Below are 18,361 nucleotides of genomic sequence, written 5' to 3' on the forward strand. Positions count from 1 at the left end.
TATGTGAAGCCCTAAATGGGAAATGCTATCGGGCCAAAAAAGGACACCTGAAGGAGCTCAAAAAGGATTTTGCAAATTGAATGAGAGAAAAAAATCATTGGATCAAGAAATGAGTAATGCAAGAAAATCATGATGAAAGAGTCGTTTCATAACTGAAGAAAGCAATTTACTAAAAATTAGGATGGGACAATAGAAAAGGAGATTAAAAATTGCGTGTAGAAAATAATTCCCCCCAAATGAGAACTGGTCGGTTAGAAAAGGAAGTACATACATTCAATAAGAAAACAACTTTCTAAAAGTTAGACTTGACAAATAGAAAAGGAAACACAAAAAATCCAAGGAAGAAAACTACTCTTTAAAAAGTAGAATCAGCCAAAATTGAGAGAGATAAAAAAAATCTCAACAAAGAAAATAACAAATCATCAAAGAATATGAATAGGCAGTTTTCAGATGAAGAAATTGAAACTATCTTTATTTGTATAAAACATGATCCAAATAACTATTAAATAGGGAGATGTAAATTAAAACTATTCTGAGGTACCATCTCACACCTCTTCAGGCTGGCCAATATGACAAAAATGAAAGTGATAAACGTTGGAGAGTATGTGATAAAATTGGAACAGTAATAAATTGTTAGTGGATGCGGGAACTGATACAATGATTCTGGAGAGCAATTTGCAACTATGCTCAGAGGGCCATAAAACTATTTGACCTGATAACATAATAGATCTCTAACCCAAAGAGCTCAAAGATAGTGGAAAAGGATCTCCTTGTACAAAGGTATTTTATAGTAACACTTTGTGGTGACAAAGAGTTGGGAAGTGAAGGAATTTCCATCAACTGAGGAATAACTAAATAAGGTATGGTATAAGATCAACTGTGAAGGACTTAACTATTAACAGCAATGCAAGGCTCCAAGACAACTGTAAGGAACTACCCACCACTACAACACCATAGAAGGAACTGATGGAACCTGAATGCAAATTGAAGCACACTATTCTTCACTTTATTTCCTTCATGAATTTTTCTCTAGGGTAATCAATATGTTGTCTCCCTTCACAAAATGATAACTATGGAAATATGTATTGCATGATAACTCATAGAGAACCTATGTCATATTACTTGCCATCGAGTAGGAGGGAGGGAAAGAACATGGATTGCAAAATATCAAAAAATGATTAATAAAATTGTCTCTATATACAATCTTAAAAAATATAAAATAAAAATTAGAATTGGGCAAATAGAATATAGAAATTCCATGAGATATCAAGAAACAATAAAACAAGATGAAAAGGATGAACAAATAGAAGAAAATCTGAAATCTCTCATTGGAAAAGCAATTGATCAGGAAAATGGATGCTGAAGAGAAAATGGAAAAATTATTGGACTACCTCTAATCCATGATCAAAAAAAGAGCCTGGACATCATATTACAAGATATTATCAAGGAAAACTGCCCTGATGTTCTTGAATAAGAGGGATAAATAGAAATAGAAAGAATTCACTGACCACCTTCTGAAAGAGACCTCAAAATAAAAACTAACAAGAATACCATAGACCAATTCCAGAGCTCCCAGGCCAAGGTGAAAATACTATAAGCAACCAGAAAGAAATCATTCAAATATCATTTAACTACACACTCAGGATTACACAGGGCCTTGCAGCTTCTACATTAAAATATATTCCATTGAGGTAAAGGGTTTCTAAGAGAATTTCTAAGCATTTCTAATTAAAAAAAAAAAAAAAAGACCAAAACAAAACAGAAAATTTAATGTCTAAGCACAGTACAGAAAAGAATGATAAAAAGGCAAAAAGGAAAGAGAAATCATAAGGAATTCAATAAAATTAAGTTTATATTCCTACATGGGAAGCTGATACTTGTTAACTCTTAAGAACACTGTCACTACCAGGGTCACTAGAAGGAATATACACAGACAGAGGGCATGGGAATAAGTTGATTATGAGACAATATGCAAAAAAAAAAAACGTAAGGAGTAAGAAAGGAATATTTTAAGAGGAAAGGAGAGAAAGAATGAGGTAAATTATATTACATGAGAAAGAGTTAAATCAGTGGAGGGGAACATGCAGGGGTAGTGGGCATGCTTAAATCTTATTTTCAATCAGAATTATCTCAAAGATAGAATAACATCCACTCTCAGATGGGTATAGAAATCTATCTTACACTATAGGGAAGAAGAAAGGAAGGGGAAATAAGTGAATGAAAGGGACTTACAGAATAGAGGGTGAACTGAGGGACACAGTGCTCAGAAGCAAAACATTTCTGAGGAGGGAAAGCCTGGAAAGGGAGAGAGAGAGAGAAACAGAGAGACAGACAGACATTTAGACACAGACTCAGAGAGACAGAGAAAGAGAAGGATAAATTGGGGGGGGGGGGGATAAGGTGAAAAGAAACATTCAATTAATAATCATAACCTGGAATATGAATGGAATAAACTCACATATAAAGTGGAAACAAATAGCAGAGTGAAATAATAACCAGAATCTCATAATACACGGTCTACAAGAAATCCATTTCTAATTAATTTTGTATCTTTCATTCTACAAATCAGTGAGATATACATTAAAAGTAAAGGCCTAGAGCAGAAACTACTATGCTTCAGTTGAAGTTAAAAAAAAAGGGGGGGGGGGTAGGTAGCAATCCTGAACTTAGACAAAGCAAACTGAAAATAGATCTAATTTAAAGAGATAAAGAAGGAAAATACATCTTAATAAAAATACTACAGACAATGAATCATTATCCACACTAAATATTTGCACAAAATGGCTGAGTACCTACGTTCCTAAGGAGAAATTAAATGAGTTACAAATGTAAATAGACAGTAAGATTATACTAGTATGGGGATCTCGACTTTCCCCTCTCTACTAGATAAAGCTAAAAAAAGAAAAAAGTTAAGTAGATGAATAGAATTTGAGAAAACTTAAATGGGAATAGAAAGGAATATACTTTTTTCTAAGGAATAAATGGCATCTACTAAAAATTAAACAAGTTTTAGGTATCTATGAATATTCTTGTACGAACATTTTTCATTATTATCTCTTTGGGGTACAAACCCAGCAGTGGTATGGCTGGATCAAAGGGCAGGCATTCTTTTAAAGCCCTTTGCGCATAATTCCATATTGCCTTCCAGAATGGTTGGATTAATTCACAACTCCACCAGCAATGCATGTGTCCCAATTTTGCCACATCCCCTCCAACATTTATTATTTTATTTTACTGTCATATTGGCCAGTCTGCTAAGTGTAAGGTGGTACCTTAGTGTAACAAAGTTTTAGGGCATGTAATTCTCACAACCAAATGCAAAAAAGCAGAAATATTAAATGCATCATTTCATATCATAATTTAATGCAATAAAGACTGTGTTCAATAAAGTGCTGCGGAATGAAAGATAAAAAATTAATTAGAAACTAAATCACTAAATTCTAAAGAATCTGTAAGTAAAGGAATAAATTATAGAACTAATAAATATTTTTGTTAAAGAGAATGACAACCTGAGACAACATACCAAAATTTATGGAGTTCAGCCAAAGAAGTGCTTAGGGGAAATTTTGTATCTCTAAAAAGTTACTTCAATAAACTCAAGAGCAAATCAATGAAGAAGGCGTTTAACTAAAAAATAAAAAAATAAAAAAACTTTTAAAAAGAAGAAAGCAAAAGACAAAAATTAAACAACAAATTGGAAATCCTGAAAAACCAAAAGAGAAGTTAATAAGAGTTTTTTGTTTGTGGAAAACCCAACAATAAAATAGATAGGCCATGGGTAAATTTTGTTAAAAATAAAGAAGAAAATCAAAATCAAATTACCAGTATCAAAAATGAAAAGGTTGAATTTAACAGTAACCAAGAGGAAATTAAAGCAATCATTAGGAGCTATTTTGTCCAATTCCAAAAAAATTTCAAAATATTTAAGTGAAATGGATGAGTATTTATAAAAATATAAATTGCTCAGTTTAACAGGAGAGGAAATTTAATACTTAAATAACACCATCTCAGAAAAAGATCTTGAACAAGCCATTAATGAATTCCCTGAGGAAAAATTTCCAGGGCCAGATTCAATCAAACATTAATGAGCAATTAATTCCAATACTATATACACTATTTGGGAAAATGGGCAAAGAAGGAGTTGTACAAATTCATTTATGATAAAAAATATGGTTCTGATGTCTAAAAAAAGAAGAAAAAAAGAAAACTACAGACCAATTTCCCAAATGAATACTGATGCAAAAATTTTAACTAAAATACTAATAAGGATGTTACAGCAATATATACAAGGACCATATACTATGATTAGTTGGGATTTACACCAGAAATACAAGAAAGGTTCAACATTAGGAAAACTATCAGTGTAATTGACCATATCAATAAAAAAACTAACAGAAATCATATGACTATCTCAATAGAGGCAGGAAAAGCTTTCAAAATTATCATCTATATTCCTATTTAAAACACTGGAGAACATTGGAATAAATGAAACATTCCTTAAATGATAAATAACAACTACCTATAATGATCAGCAATCAACCAGATACCTTCCCAAAAAGATCAGGAGTAAAGAAAGGATGACCATTATCACCACTATTATTCAATATTGTACTAGAGATGCTAATTCTAGTAATAAAAGAAAAGGAAATTAAAAGAATTAGAAGAGACAATGAGTACACAAAACTATCACTCTCTGCAAAGTACATCATGATATATATATATATATATTTGTTTTAAAAAGAAGAGCTCTTAAAAGTGCCCTTTTAATATACTTTTCTTTTCCAGGTTACAGGTAGATATAATTTTAATAAGTTTTCTCATATTTTAGACCCACGTTCTCTCCTCTCATCCTTTCCTTCCCCCTCCCTGAGACAGCAGGCAAAAGGATATAGTTCATACAAGTGATATCAAGCAACACATATTTCACATCTACCATGATGTGAAAGAAGACATTACTTATGCAAGAAAAAATACTAATGAAGTAAATGAATTTTAAAATGGGATGCTTCGATCTGCACTCGGACTCCACCAGTTTCTTCTATGGTGGTGGAGAGCCTTTTGACCATGCATGACTTGGCGTTGTCTTGGATCCCTGCATCACCAACAATAGTTCAGCCATTCACAGTTGATCATCTTACATTATGGATGTTAGCGGGTACAGTGTTCACCTGGTTCTGCTCATGTCCCTTTGCATCCCTTCATGGAAGTCTTTCCAGGTATTTTTAATGATTGCTATGACTGGCATTTCTTATGGCACAAAAGAACTCCATTCAGTGTTTTCAGTCATCCCCAACTGAAGGATATCCCTTCAGTTTCCAATTTTTTGATATCACAAAAGAGCTGCTATAAGTACTTTTGCACAAATGTCTGTTTCCCCTATCATGGATCTCTTTGGGATACAGAACTAGTCGCCATAATGTTGCTGGGTCAGAGGGCTCGCACAGTTCCCTGGCCCTTCATGCATGCTTTACAAATTGCTCTCCAGAAGGATTGTATTAGCTGACACCTCTACCAATGGTGTATTAGTGTCCCAATATTACCACACCACATCCAACATTTTTTATTTTCCTTTTTTGTCCTTTTAGCCAATCTGATAGGTGTGAGATGGTACCTCAGAGGTCTTAATTTGCATTTTCCTGCTGAATAGTGATTTGGGTCATTTTTTTCATAGGACTAAAGAAAGTTTTTAATTTTTTATCTGAGAACCATTTTCAAATTAAAGGATGTCTTGTATTCTTGCAAATTTGACCCAGTCTTATTTATATTTGAGAAATGAGGCCTTTGCCAGAGATACTTGTCATAAAATATTTTTTCTAGTTTTTTTTGTTGTGTTTTTTTTGTTTCCCTTCTAATATGAGCTGCATTGGTTTTGTTTGAGCAAAAAATTTTTTAAATATAATGTAGTTAAAGCTACCTATTTTATATTTTATAAAGCTTTCTACATCTCATTTAGTTGTAAATTCTTCCCTTATACATAGGTCTAACAGAGGCACTATTTTGTACTGTCCTGATTTGTTTATGGTATTACCCTTTATTTCTAATTCCTGTGTCCATTTTTACTTTATCTGGGTATAAAGCATAAATCATTGCTCTATGCCTAGTTTCTGCCATATTGTTTTCTAGGTTTCTCAGCAACTTTTTTCAAAAAGTGGATTTTTCTTACAGAAGTTCAGATCTTTGAGTCTGTTAAACACTAAATTACTAAGATCATTTGTTACTGCATGTTGAGCGCCTAACCTATTCCATTGGTCCACTACTCTATTTTCCAGTCAGTACCAGGTTATTTTCATGATTACTGTTTTATAATACAGTTTGAGATCCACTAAAGCTAAGCCTCCTTCATTCATATATTTTTTCATTAATTCCTTTGGCCTTTTGTTCTTTCAGATGAATTTTATTGTATTTTTCTAGCTCTTGGAAATAATTTTTAGATAGATTGATTGATATGCCACTGAACAGATAAATTAATTTAAGTAGAACTGTCATTTTAGTTATACTGGTCCTGCCTACCCATTCACAATTTTTTAATGTTTTTTCCAATTGTTTATATCTGACTTTTCATGTAAAAAGTGTCTTGTAGCCATGTTCATATAGTTCCTGAGTTTGTCTTCACAGGTAGACTCCCAGATATCTTGTATTGACTGCAGTTATTTTGAATGGGGTTTCTCTTTCTATCTTTTGCTGTTAGACTTTACTGATTTCTGTAGGCTTATTTTTATCCTACAACTTTGCTAAAGTTGTTCATTGTTTTTATTAGATTTTGGTTGATTTAACAAAATATTCTAAGTATACCATCATATCATCAGCAAACAGTGAAGTTTTATCTCTTCATTGCCTATTCTAATTTCTTTTTCTCTTATTGCTATAGCTAGCATTTCTAGTACAATATTGAATAGTGGTGGTGATCATGAGAATCCTTTTTTCATTCCTGATCTTTTTGAGAAGGGTTCTTTTTTATTTACATACAAGTAATGCTCACTGATGGTTTTCAATAGATACTGTTTATCATAATAAGGAATGTAACATTAATTCTAATGTTTCTAATAGGAATGGAGGTATTTTGTCAAAAGCTTTTTCTACATCTATTGAAAAAAAATATCTTTCCACCATCTTGTTTGTCAAGTTACCCAGACAAGACATTCAGTTTAAATTTCTAAGAGACAATTAGAGATGTAAGCCTGAAGGTCAGCAGAAAGTTAGGGCTGGTTAAGTATATCTGTGAATCATCAGCAGAGAGCTAATGTAGTGAATCCCTGGGAATTAAAACATCACCAAATGACAGAGTAAAGTAAGAGAAAAGAAAGCAGGAGTGAGCCCTGGGTGATACTCTAGACTAGAGGGCATGAACTGGATGAAAATCCTCCAAAATCAACTGAGAAAGTATGGTCAGGCAGGAGAAACAGGAACAAGTAGAGTCGTGAAGATATACAGAAAAGAGAGTATCAAGGAAATGTTGATTTATACAGTGTCAAAAGCTACAGAGAGGTCAAGATGGGAAATATTTTTTTTAAAACCCTTAATTTCTGTGTATTGACTTATAGGTGGAAGAGTGGTAAGGGTAGGCAATGGGGGTCAAGTGACTTGCCCAGGGTCATACAGCTGGGAAGTGTCTGAGGCCGGATTTGAACCTAGGACCTCCCGTCTCTAGGCCTGGCTCTCAATCCACTGAGCTACCCAGCTGCCCCAAGATGGGAAATATTTTAAGCATGATGATGGCCAATATAGATGAGAACAGGAATCTTTTCTACCAGAACAGCAACAAAATTTCCTTTCAGCATTGTCCTAAGACCTCTAAAATCTCAGGGCAGACAGGAATCATCCCCTCAAGGCAGCCCGTTCCATTGGGGAAGAGTTCTAATGGCCAGGAGTCTTGTCCTTTCATAGAATCTAATCCCTTTGTCCCTTCCATTCATTGTTCCTAACTCTGTCCTCTGGAGTCAGAGACAAGTTGATTCATCTTCCATGTAATGCCTTTCATGTACTTAAAAAGTCCTTGTGCCTTCACTAAGCCTTCCCTCTCCAAAAATGAGCACCCGCAGTTCTAGAAACATCCTTCATATTTCAAGGTCTAAATAGAAATCACGGTTATCCTGTTTTGAAAAATCTCTACTTATTGTTCTCTTGCTAAATTATATGACTTAGAATCATTATAGCCAGAATTTGTGTAGCCTCTCAAGGTGTGCCTTTCAATGATTCATTCCATTCTCACAAGACCCTTGCGACTTAGCTGCTATTATTCCCCTGATGTTAGAGATATGAGATAGCTGAGGCTGAGGAAGACTGAAAAGCTTCCCCAGTTTGGCAGGGCTGACGCAGCAACAAGACTCGGGGCTTCCTGACTGATGCTCTGTCCAGTCTGTCACACGGCCTCACACTACAGGCCCTGACCCAGGGAGCCTCCTCAGGGCAGAATGCAATGGGACCATCTCCTGTCGTGTTCCGGAAACCAACTGGAAATCTCTCGTTCTCGATTCTCAAACTATACGCAGCAGCAAAAGCGGCTGGAGTGCCTTGAATCTGGAGACGCAAGGATGAGCACTGTTTACATCAATACGCTAGGCACGAACGAGCAAATGTCTGCCTCACAACCGACAACATTATTTTCCCACACCTGAGAAGGATGACAGTTAAGCCTGGCTTCGATCTAGATAATTTAGTAAATAATAAATGAATTTATCATCTGAATTAACCCAAGTAATTTGGAAAATTTTAATATTGGGCTTAAAGTCTGCATAAAATGTCATCACAGATCTCTGGACTTTGTGTTGGGGTAAAGTAGTATGAAGAGACCAATACAGTTTTTGAAGAGTGACCCAAATAGCATCAAAAGGTCTCCCATCACCCTCGTCATCCCAGTGACAGTGATTCCACAAATAGTGGCAGAGGTTGATGAGGGTCTGAATATGCTCACAGGTATCCTCAGGATCCAAGTGGCTATTGTTAAGTGAGACAAGCAGATTGATGGGTATAAAGTAAGGGTTTACATTGGCAAAAGAAGACCTACTGGGTCTTTGGGGGCATTAAGGAGACCATCTGGGCCAGGCGCAGGGAGGCGGGTGAGGGCTGGTCCTTTTGTTCTGAAGTCTCAGGAGTGGTGAGCAGAGGGAGCAGTGAAGAAGCACGCTGAAAAGCAGCAGTCCGTTGTTTGCAATTTTCAGGAGGCGGCATGGAAAATGGAGAGGGGGAGGGCACCCAAGGCAGCATGACTCGGCGGCAAACGCCTTCATCTTTGAGCCACACTTCCTAGGGATGGAAGTCCTGGAAATGGTCCATCTGCCCCTATCTCGGGGAAAAGGGCGCTGTAACATTTTGTGAAAGTTAGCGGATGGGAATAGGTCAAATGAAATGGGGTCGCAATCACTGGTGACTAACTCTGGGGAGCGCCACAGAAAAGGGGCTGCTTAACCCGGCAGCAGAAGGCAGAGAAAACAGGAACTTCTCAGTGGAGGGGAAGCTCAGCAGCAGCCACATAGGCATGGGGCCAGGGACAATGCTTGGAGGAGCTCCTGAGGCTCTGATTCCCACACCTCCTCTCTAAGTGGAATAGAAGGTCCTGGAGAACAGGGAATGGGTTTGTTTTTCTTTGTATCTCCACGTCTTTGCACGAGCCCAAGATAGACCAGGCACTTAACGAATCCTTAGTGACCCCGGGCTCGTTTCCCAAACCCCCACAGGGCTTCCTTCGGAGGGGATGATCAACCTCCAGAGAGGCACTGATGAACTTTCCTCTTCTCCCACAGCTCCACTCCTTCCTAAAGAATCTCCAGTTTAACACCAGCGCCGGTGACTGGGTGTTCCTGGATGAGAACAGGCTGCCTGAGTCTCAATATAACATCCTGAACTACGTCATCTTCGATACCGACACCGAAACTCTGGTGAAGGTGGGGCAGTTCAGCCCCAACGCGGAGCCTGGCCAAGATTTCACCATTAATGAGGAGGCCATAGTATGGGGCTTGTCCGATTTCAAGGTCAGACACAAATTATAATAACCTTATTATCTAATCACAGAAACAAATTTTACTCTACTTGGCTCCCTCTACATTCCCATTTTATGGTACAAAACACTCCCTAGACACAATTCTTTTCTCTCTGAAGCAAACTTCTGGGTGAAAAAAAAAAACCAAATAAGCAACCCATGGAATGGTTTTATACTTGAGATCATTTGGACCAATGGCTACAGAACAGAGATAGAATGTAAATGATCATGCTACTTAGCTTTGCCATTTGACATAAATAAGAAACTGAGACATAAAGGAAATGACTGGCCCAACGCCCACTGATTCCAAGGTCACTGTTTCGTCTACTACCTGGCATTTTTGGTGAATGGCACCCTACCATTCCTATGGGATGCAGTGAAAATAAAGTTACTTTCAGCCATCCAAAGACTGTCCAAATAGGGAGCTGAGCAATCACTGGAAATCTAATTTCTGAAACTTATTGCATTTCTGAATACGACAAGTTGTTTCTCTGGAGGACTGTGGCATTTCTCCTTTCCATTATAATGAGCAATAGAACAAGGCTCATCTCTGAGTTATCTATGTCAAGCACGCCACATACAGGCAGACGAAGTCTATTTTAGGGAAGTCACTTAAATTTCCTTCAGTAACTTGGGTCATAACGGTGAAAAAGACAGAGCTGAGGGAGGGAGATAACCTAAATTGCCAAATGTCGGAAACAAATATTAAAAAATATATCGCTGTAATCTTGAAAAAAATATATAATTTTTTTAAAAGACAAAACCGGCACGGAGAATTTAAAATCATAGGAAAGTGAGCGCCCTGGGGTGGCATCCTGTTCAAATTGCTCCTCTTACATGGGATTCACAAATTTTAAAAGATGCAGTCAGTCTTCTGCAACCAGCGGCAGAGGCGGGACTAGAAAGTCCACCTCTATTTTCAGCCCAGTTTTCTCATTATTTCGTACTTCCATTGATAGATGACCTAGGCACAATTCTTATATTTCTCCTACAGAATAAGCTCTTTTGGGCCAAATCAGCGTCACTGACTCTCTAACAACGAGCCGCCACCCTCTGGCTTGCTAACTTCCAGAGCCATCATGCCTCTCGCTCTTTTGTCACTAGATTCCCTGTTGTTCGTGCAGTGAGAGCTGCGGCCCCGGGTTCAGGCAAGCCCCTCTGGAGGGGGAGCCCATCTGCTGCTTCGGCTGTTCTCGGTGCCCAGAAGGGGAGATCTCCAACCAGATGAGTAAGTGCCCACAGCGAGCTCTCCTCCTAAACTGTACAGAATCACTTGGTGTTCTGCTTTCGGGTCCCCACGATCCCATCACTTCCTGAGCAACAGATGGAATAGGAAGAAGGCGAGGAAGGGAGGAGTGAAGGGCTAAGAAATAAAGGGAAAAAAGCCATCTGGTTAGAACACATCGTCCAACCTCGCTGTACTCTTCAGAAGGAAAACAACAACCTAGAAAAGCAGAACCTGCTCTCTGCAGGTCCTGTTACGGCTTGCCTTGCAACGGGACGGTGCGAGCCGGGGTGGGAAGGAGCATGGACTCTGCCGAATATCTGCTAGGGCTGAGCTCAGCTCGTGGCTGTCCGAGATGAGAGATCCAACAGAAACTGCAGGCATCGTTCCCAGGGGAAATGGGTGCTAGCAGTCTCGGTATTTTAAAGTTAGGGGTGGACAAATCATGTCGAAAGGGAAGTCTGTCCTGACCGCCGTGCCAGAGCCTCCGCACGTCCTCCAGGAGCCAGTTACTGAGAAAGGGACCGAGTGTCGGGCGAGCCGGGAGTGCTAACGCGACAGCACGACAGCCGGTGACGTTTACACACCAGGCCAGTCACCCTTCATGCTGAGAACGTTCAAGCTCAAAAACCTTTGACTAATACGGGAGAGAGAACATTCGGCTCCTTCCGGGCCCCCTCCAGGAACGGCGGCCACAGGATGGCCAAAGCATTTCGGAGCTCAGTGGGCCCCCCAGTCAATGGAGAGAAGCCACCTGAAGACGGCTCACGGAGAGGCGGGGAAGGGGCTCTTCTGTGGCCGAGAGGACCAGAGTAAGGAAGCTTCCCACAATTCCCCGGGATTCTCTCGGCGGGCGAGCGGCGGGGCGAGCAGTGCCATTACCTCGAGACCCTGCTTCTGGGGAAGACTCTGTCTATCAGTTATATCGTGCTTACTGGCTAGGTCAGAAGCATAACTGAGCTCTCTTGTGACCAGGGACCATCAAGCCAGCCACACAGCTTAATAAATAGATTCTCTTTTTTTAAACCCTCACCTTCCGTCTTGGAGTCAATACTGGGTATTGGCTCCAAGGCAGAAGAGTGGTAAAGGCTATGCAATGGGGGTCAAGTGACTTGCCCAGGGTCACACGGCTGGGAAGTGGCTGAGGCCGGATTTGAACCTAGGACCTCCCATCTCCAGGCCTGGCTCTCCATCCACTGAGCTACCCAGCTGCCCCCAATAAATAGATTTTTAGGAGTTCATTATTCAGCCGTTCCCTTGAACATCCCTAGACATGCTTAATTGGTGAATAGCTAATTAAGAAGTGGTCCATCCACCCACATCATAGGGGACACATACAAGAAAAGAACTCTTGTCCCCTTCATTTAATAACCAAATTTGGTTAAAAAAGGAAGACACCAGGCAGGGGGTACAGATGGAGAGCCAGGCCCAGAGACGGGAGGTCCTCAGTTCAAATCTGGCCTCAGACACTTCCTAGCTGTGCAGCCCTCGACAAGTTCCTTCACTCTCACTGCCTAGCCCTTGTTGCTCTTCTCCCTTGGAACCAATACATACTACTGATTCTAAGAAAGAAGGTAAGGGTTTAAAAAAGGGGGGAGACATTCCTGGATATTCCTAAGGGCAAAGGCAGTGCAAAAAGCAGCAGACTGAATGGTTTCTCTAAGCCAGGTCCCAGACACCAGAATTCACTGTAATTCTCCCTAATATACAGGAATTAACACAGTACAAGAAAAAATAAATTCTCCTAGTAGTTGGCTCTGAAATCTAATATGGTTCATGGAGCTAGATGTACCGCCCGAGGAGTCGGCTCCCTTTATGTGGGTTTAAACACTTGCATTATTATTCCCGTTTGTTCCATTTCTTTTTCTTATCTTGGTGTTTGCCACAGAAAAAAGCAGATAGACTACGGCATGCTAAAAGCCAGTGCGATTCCCTTTTTACATTTTATTTAGCTCAACCCCAGATGGGCATAAACTGTAGCTCGATGTTAGCACTCTGGCATGTGAGAGTGTGTCGGCGGGCCGAGGGAAGAGGGCAAGGAGACCCCTGGAACTTGGGGTGGGGTGGGGGCACCAGAGAGCTCTTCTTCGGGTCTAAAGGCACATGTAAGCTGGAAAGAGATGCTTTTCAGGACATGGAAGCGAATGAAACGTTTGGTGACACTGAAAAATACTCTCTGCATGGTGCACGTGGCTGTGCGTCGGACCTTCACCTCTCACTATTTTGTTGTCTTGGAACTCCTACCTACATCCCATAGACCAATATGGTGGTGAGATGGGCAAGGATTAGGGGCCTGGGAGGTAAAGACAGATTTGGAGCACAGGGTCAGTCAGGGAGACGACAACTAGGCACCGGACTAAGTCCAGAAGATATAAAAAAAGGCAAAAACAAGCCCTGGATTCAAAGAAGGCACAGTGTAAGGGAAAGACAATGTATAAATAACGACATATAAATATAGAAATAGAAAATAGAGAGAGGATGAAGGTAGTTGTAGAGAATATGGCAAAAGCTGCCACTGGGATGGCAAAAGGCTCCTACAGGAGTGAGGAGCTCACAGAGTCCGAGAGCTCGAGGCCACAGAGAGAATGTTCACGACATGAGGGAATCTTAAGGGAAGTGAAAGAATAAGGAAATTAGTTCTAACAAACTGATTTCTTAGATAAAGGTTTGCTCTGCAGCCAAAGTCTCAAACTCACGGCCTTTGGTCTACGTGCGGCCTAGTGTGGCGAGAACCAGATTAAAACATCACTGGGAAATGGTTACCAAAATACACGAGAATATCCCCCTCCATAAATAAAGCCAATCTGTGGTTTTCTGAGTCGACGTGGGACCTGCAGGCATCTGCTTCTGTTTCCGTAGGACACCACCGGACACAGTCAGACACACTGGCACACATATGTGCACGCATGCATGTCTATGGTGTTCATGTATGTATATTTGCACACGTGTGTGAACACAAGGTGTGTGTGTCTATATGTGCACACACACATTGATTGTGTATGTATATTATACTGACACACCTATTAAATCAGTTCTAAATAAATGGCTAAAGGAGAGAATGACAAACTATTATCTACAGCATAAAAGAATACTCTAAATCACTAAGAACAAACGAATAACAAAAGAAATGTAAAACAAAACGACACAGATTGGGCCAAGTTGAGAGCATTCTTTTTGGAGGAGTTGTGACAACATCACGCGCTACATGACTTCAAATGGCTGCTGAAGCTGTGAATTGGTGTTACAATTTCTGAAAGCAATTTGCAAAGACTTTTACCCCGAGATTCCAGCACTCGTCCTATACCACAAGGACATCACTGGTGAGAAGAGAGTGAAGGTGTGCACCAAAACATTTACAGTAACACTTTTGTGTGTGTTTTTGTTTTTTTAAACATCTTTCTTATAAGGTGTTGTACAGACTCCTGAAAAGAGAGTCAAGTCCCTTATGTGAGAAGTAAAATTAATATCCAATATTCTACATATTACATTTAATATGATTTATTAATAATAACTAAAATTAAAAAGCTAGAGTAAAAAGCCTGCTTTCCCAGTCACACACGCGGAAAAAGAGAGGGTGAGGCTTACGGCAAACTTATAAACAACACGTGAAGACGCAAATGTGGGGGCACAGGGAAAGGGATGCTGGGAGATGAAAAAAAAATTCTGTGAGATGGAGTCCAAGGGTTCAAGATTTTCTAACTAATACACTTAATTATGCCAAACTAATTTCCAGCCCCATCTAGAGATGTGTCCATTCACTACCCACACCTGGGGAACAGATGAGGCTTGATACCACCAGATGAAGGAATCGGGGTAAAGCATGTTATCACTTAACTTGGTAATGGTGAATGTTTTGACTGGTTTACTCTATTTGACCCCAACATTTACACATGAAGGATGGAAGTCAGTAAATTTGCTGGACATCACCGTAAAGATTATTTTGCAAAAGACAAGCTGCATCATTACCTACATGCTCTTAGAACGCAAGGTCCTTATGGGATGGTTTTGCTTCATCTTTTCCATTTGCAACTCAAGCACCTTACAAAGTTCTTGGTCCACAGTAGGTACTTACTAGTTTGTTGATATATTTGATATATATATTTGATATATTTATTGCTCAATATCTAAAAAACTCTGACTATATACATCAACAGTTATTGCAACATAGTTGATTTAGAAAGGATTAAGAGAACAGTATGAAAGGGCTCCAATTTCTGTGTTCATTGTACTGTGGCAAAAGTCATAAAGGAAAAATTTGTACTGAATACTAAAAAAAAAAAAAGAAAATTAACTTTAAGAGATAAGGAATAAAAGCATAGGCATACTAGGCACTAAGTCACTTATCTATGACTGTCTCTCAGCAAAGTAAAAGAGAAGATGCCTTCTAAAATAAGCAAGAGGAAGCCTATACCAAGATAAGATCAAAATGGGTATATGGTTTAGTCATAAAGGGTGAAACCATAAGTAAATTAGAAGAACAGAGAATATCTTACCAATCAAGTCTTTGGAGAAGGGGAGAATTTATCACCAAACAAGAGAGAGAAAATTATTAGATGTAAAATGTATAACTGACTATGTTAAATTAAAAAGGTTTTGTACAAACAGAACCAATGTAAGCAAGATCAGAAGGAAAACACCACACTGGGAAAAAATTTTACAGCAAATTTCTCTTATAAAGGACTAATTTTTCAAATTTATGAAGAACTAAATCAAATTTATAAGAACACATCACTCCCTAATGGACAGATGGTCAAAGGATATGAACAAGCAGTTTTCAGATGAAGTAATCAAAGCTATCAATAATCACATGAAAAAAGGTTCTAAATCCCTCCTGATTAGAGAAATGCAAATTAAAACAACTCTGAGGTACCTCCTCACACCTATCAGACTTGCCAATATGACAGTTAAGGAAAGTGATAAATATTGGAGGGCATGTAGCAAAATTGGGAAAGTAATGTGATGTTGGTGGAATTGTGAAGTGATCTAACCACTCCGGAGGGCAATTTGGAACCATGTTCAAAGGGCTATAAAACTGTGCAGACCATCTGATCTTGTAATTCTACTACTGAATCTACATACCAAAGAGATCCTAAAAAAAAGAAAAGGACCAACTTGTACAAAAATACTTATAGCAGCCCTTTTTGTGGTGGCAAAGAATTGGAAATTGAGTGGAAGCTCATCAATTGGGAAATTGCGGCATATGATTCTGATGGAATACTATTGTGCTATAAGAAATGAAGAGTAAGATGGTTTCAGAAAAAGCTGGAAAGACCTACATAAACTGATGCAAAGTGAAAAAGCAAAACCTGGGGAATATTGTACACAGTAATAAAAATATTACATAGTGATCAACTGTGAATGACAACTACTCTCAGCAATACAATGATTCTGGACAGTTCTGAAGGACTTATGACAAAGAATGCTATCCACCTTCAGAGAAAGAACTTTTAGAGTTAAGATGTGCATCGAAACATACTATTTTTCATATCGGTTTTTTTAGTTTGGGGTTTTGGTTTTATATGAGTGTTCTCTTACAACAATGACCAATATGGAAGTATGTTTTGCATAATAATACACATATAACACAGATCAAATTGTTTACCATCTCCAAGAGAGGATAGAGAAGAGACAGAAGCAAACAATTTGGGCCTTATAATGTCAGAAAACATACCATGAAAATTTTCTACATGTAATTAAGTATATAAAATATCTCTTAAAAAATAAATAATAAATAAGCAACAGGACTCTGAGCATTTGTACCTATTTTCTCTGTATGGGGATAGAAATAATTTGTTTAATCAAAAATCCTAAAAATGTGTTTATCCCTTTCAGATATGAAGCATTGTGTGAAGTGCCCAGAAGATGAATATCCAAATAAGGAAAGAAATCAATGCCTCCACAAAATAGTGACTTTCCTGGATGCTTCAGAACCGCTAGGGATGATTCTGACCTGTGTGGCTCTTTCCTTTTCTCTCATGACAGCTCTGATTCTCTGGGTATTTGTGAAGTTTCAAGACACCCCCATAGTCAAAGCCAATAACCGGGCTCTCAGCTACACTCTGCTCATCTCCCTCACCTTCTGTTTCCTCTGCTCCTTGCTCTTCATTGGCCGTCCTTCATCAGCCACCTGCCTCCTCCGACAAACAACATTGGGGATTGTGTTCACTGTAGCCGTGTCCTCCATTTTGGCCAAAACCGTCATGGTAGTCCTGGCTTTCAGGCTCACAACACCGGGGAGCAGGGGGAGAATGTGGGTGCAATCCAGAGTGTCCAACTCTGTTGTCATTATCTGTTCTGGGATTCAAGTGATTCTCTGTGGAATCTGGTTGGGAATTGCTCCTCCTTTCCCTGAGATGGATACAAGCTCTGAACCAGATCGGATCATCATTGGGTGCAATGAGGGTTCTGTCCTTGCCTTCTACTTTGTCCTGGGCTACATGGGCTTCCTAGCCCTCTGCAGCTTCACGGTGGCTTTCCTGGCCAGGAACCTGCCTGACACCTTCAATGAGGCCAAGTTCATCACCTTCAGCATGCTGGTGTTCTGCAGTGTGTGGGTCTCCTTCCTGCCCACATATCAGAGTGCCAAGGGGAAGGCCATGGTGGTGGTGGAGATCTTCTCCATCCTGGCCTCCAGTGCTGGAATAATGAGCTGCATCTTTATTCCCAAGTGTTACTTGATCTTGTTGAAGCCAGAGAGAAACACCCAGGAAAGTATAAAGAATAATAATGCAAATTCCAAGGGCAGGAATCATTAAGGATCATTTCCTGCTAATTCCTGTTAGAGTTATAATAAATTTTAAGGATATGTATATCAATATGGAAGGGACCCTGGGACATTCAACTTCTTGCCTCCTGTCTAGGATCACAGAATTCCACACCACACTTCCTTCTGTTTTTGCCTACCATAAAACAAATTTCTTGAGCCTTCCCAAGTCAAGGAAACACAAATTACCATAAAGTCAGGACTGAAAAATGACACTGACCTTCTAATCACCTATGCCCTCCAGCAGACATCTTGACATTCGCGAATGTGCTGCCTTGACTAATAATAAACTGTTCTGGACATCACCAAACTCTTTTAACAATCTGTTATCCTGAACTCCTAGCTCCCAAATAAATTTCCCTAACCAATAGCACATACACCCTTCCTCATTTCCATC

The 18,361-nt window shown here is 39.3% G+C and overlaps 1 protein-coding gene across 1 annotated transcript in view; it reads left to right on the forward strand.

The window, feature by feature from the left end:
- Positions 1–17,956, forward strand: part of LOC123232500 (vomeronasal type-2 receptor 26-like) — a 37,855-nt gene extending 19,899 nt beyond the window's left edge. The window contains exons 4-6 of the mRNA XM_044658950.1: positions 9,741–9,968; positions 11,081–11,204; positions 17,034–17,956. Coding sequence (XP_044514885.1) covers positions 9,741–9,968; positions 11,081–11,204; positions 17,034–17,956 — 1,275 coding nt within the window. The remainder of the gene's footprint in view (positions 1–9,740; positions 9,969–11,080; positions 11,205–17,033) is intronic.
- The last annotated feature ends 405 nt before the right edge of the window (positions 17,957–18,361 follow it).

This window comes from Gracilinanus agilis, chromosome 1, assembly GCF_016433145.1.
Source record: "Gracilinanus agilis isolate LMUSP501 chromosome 1, AgileGrace, whole genome shotgun sequence".
In the NCBI taxonomy this organism is placed as follows: Eukaryota; Metazoa; Chordata; class Mammalia; order Didelphimorphia; family Didelphidae; genus Gracilinanus; species Gracilinanus agilis.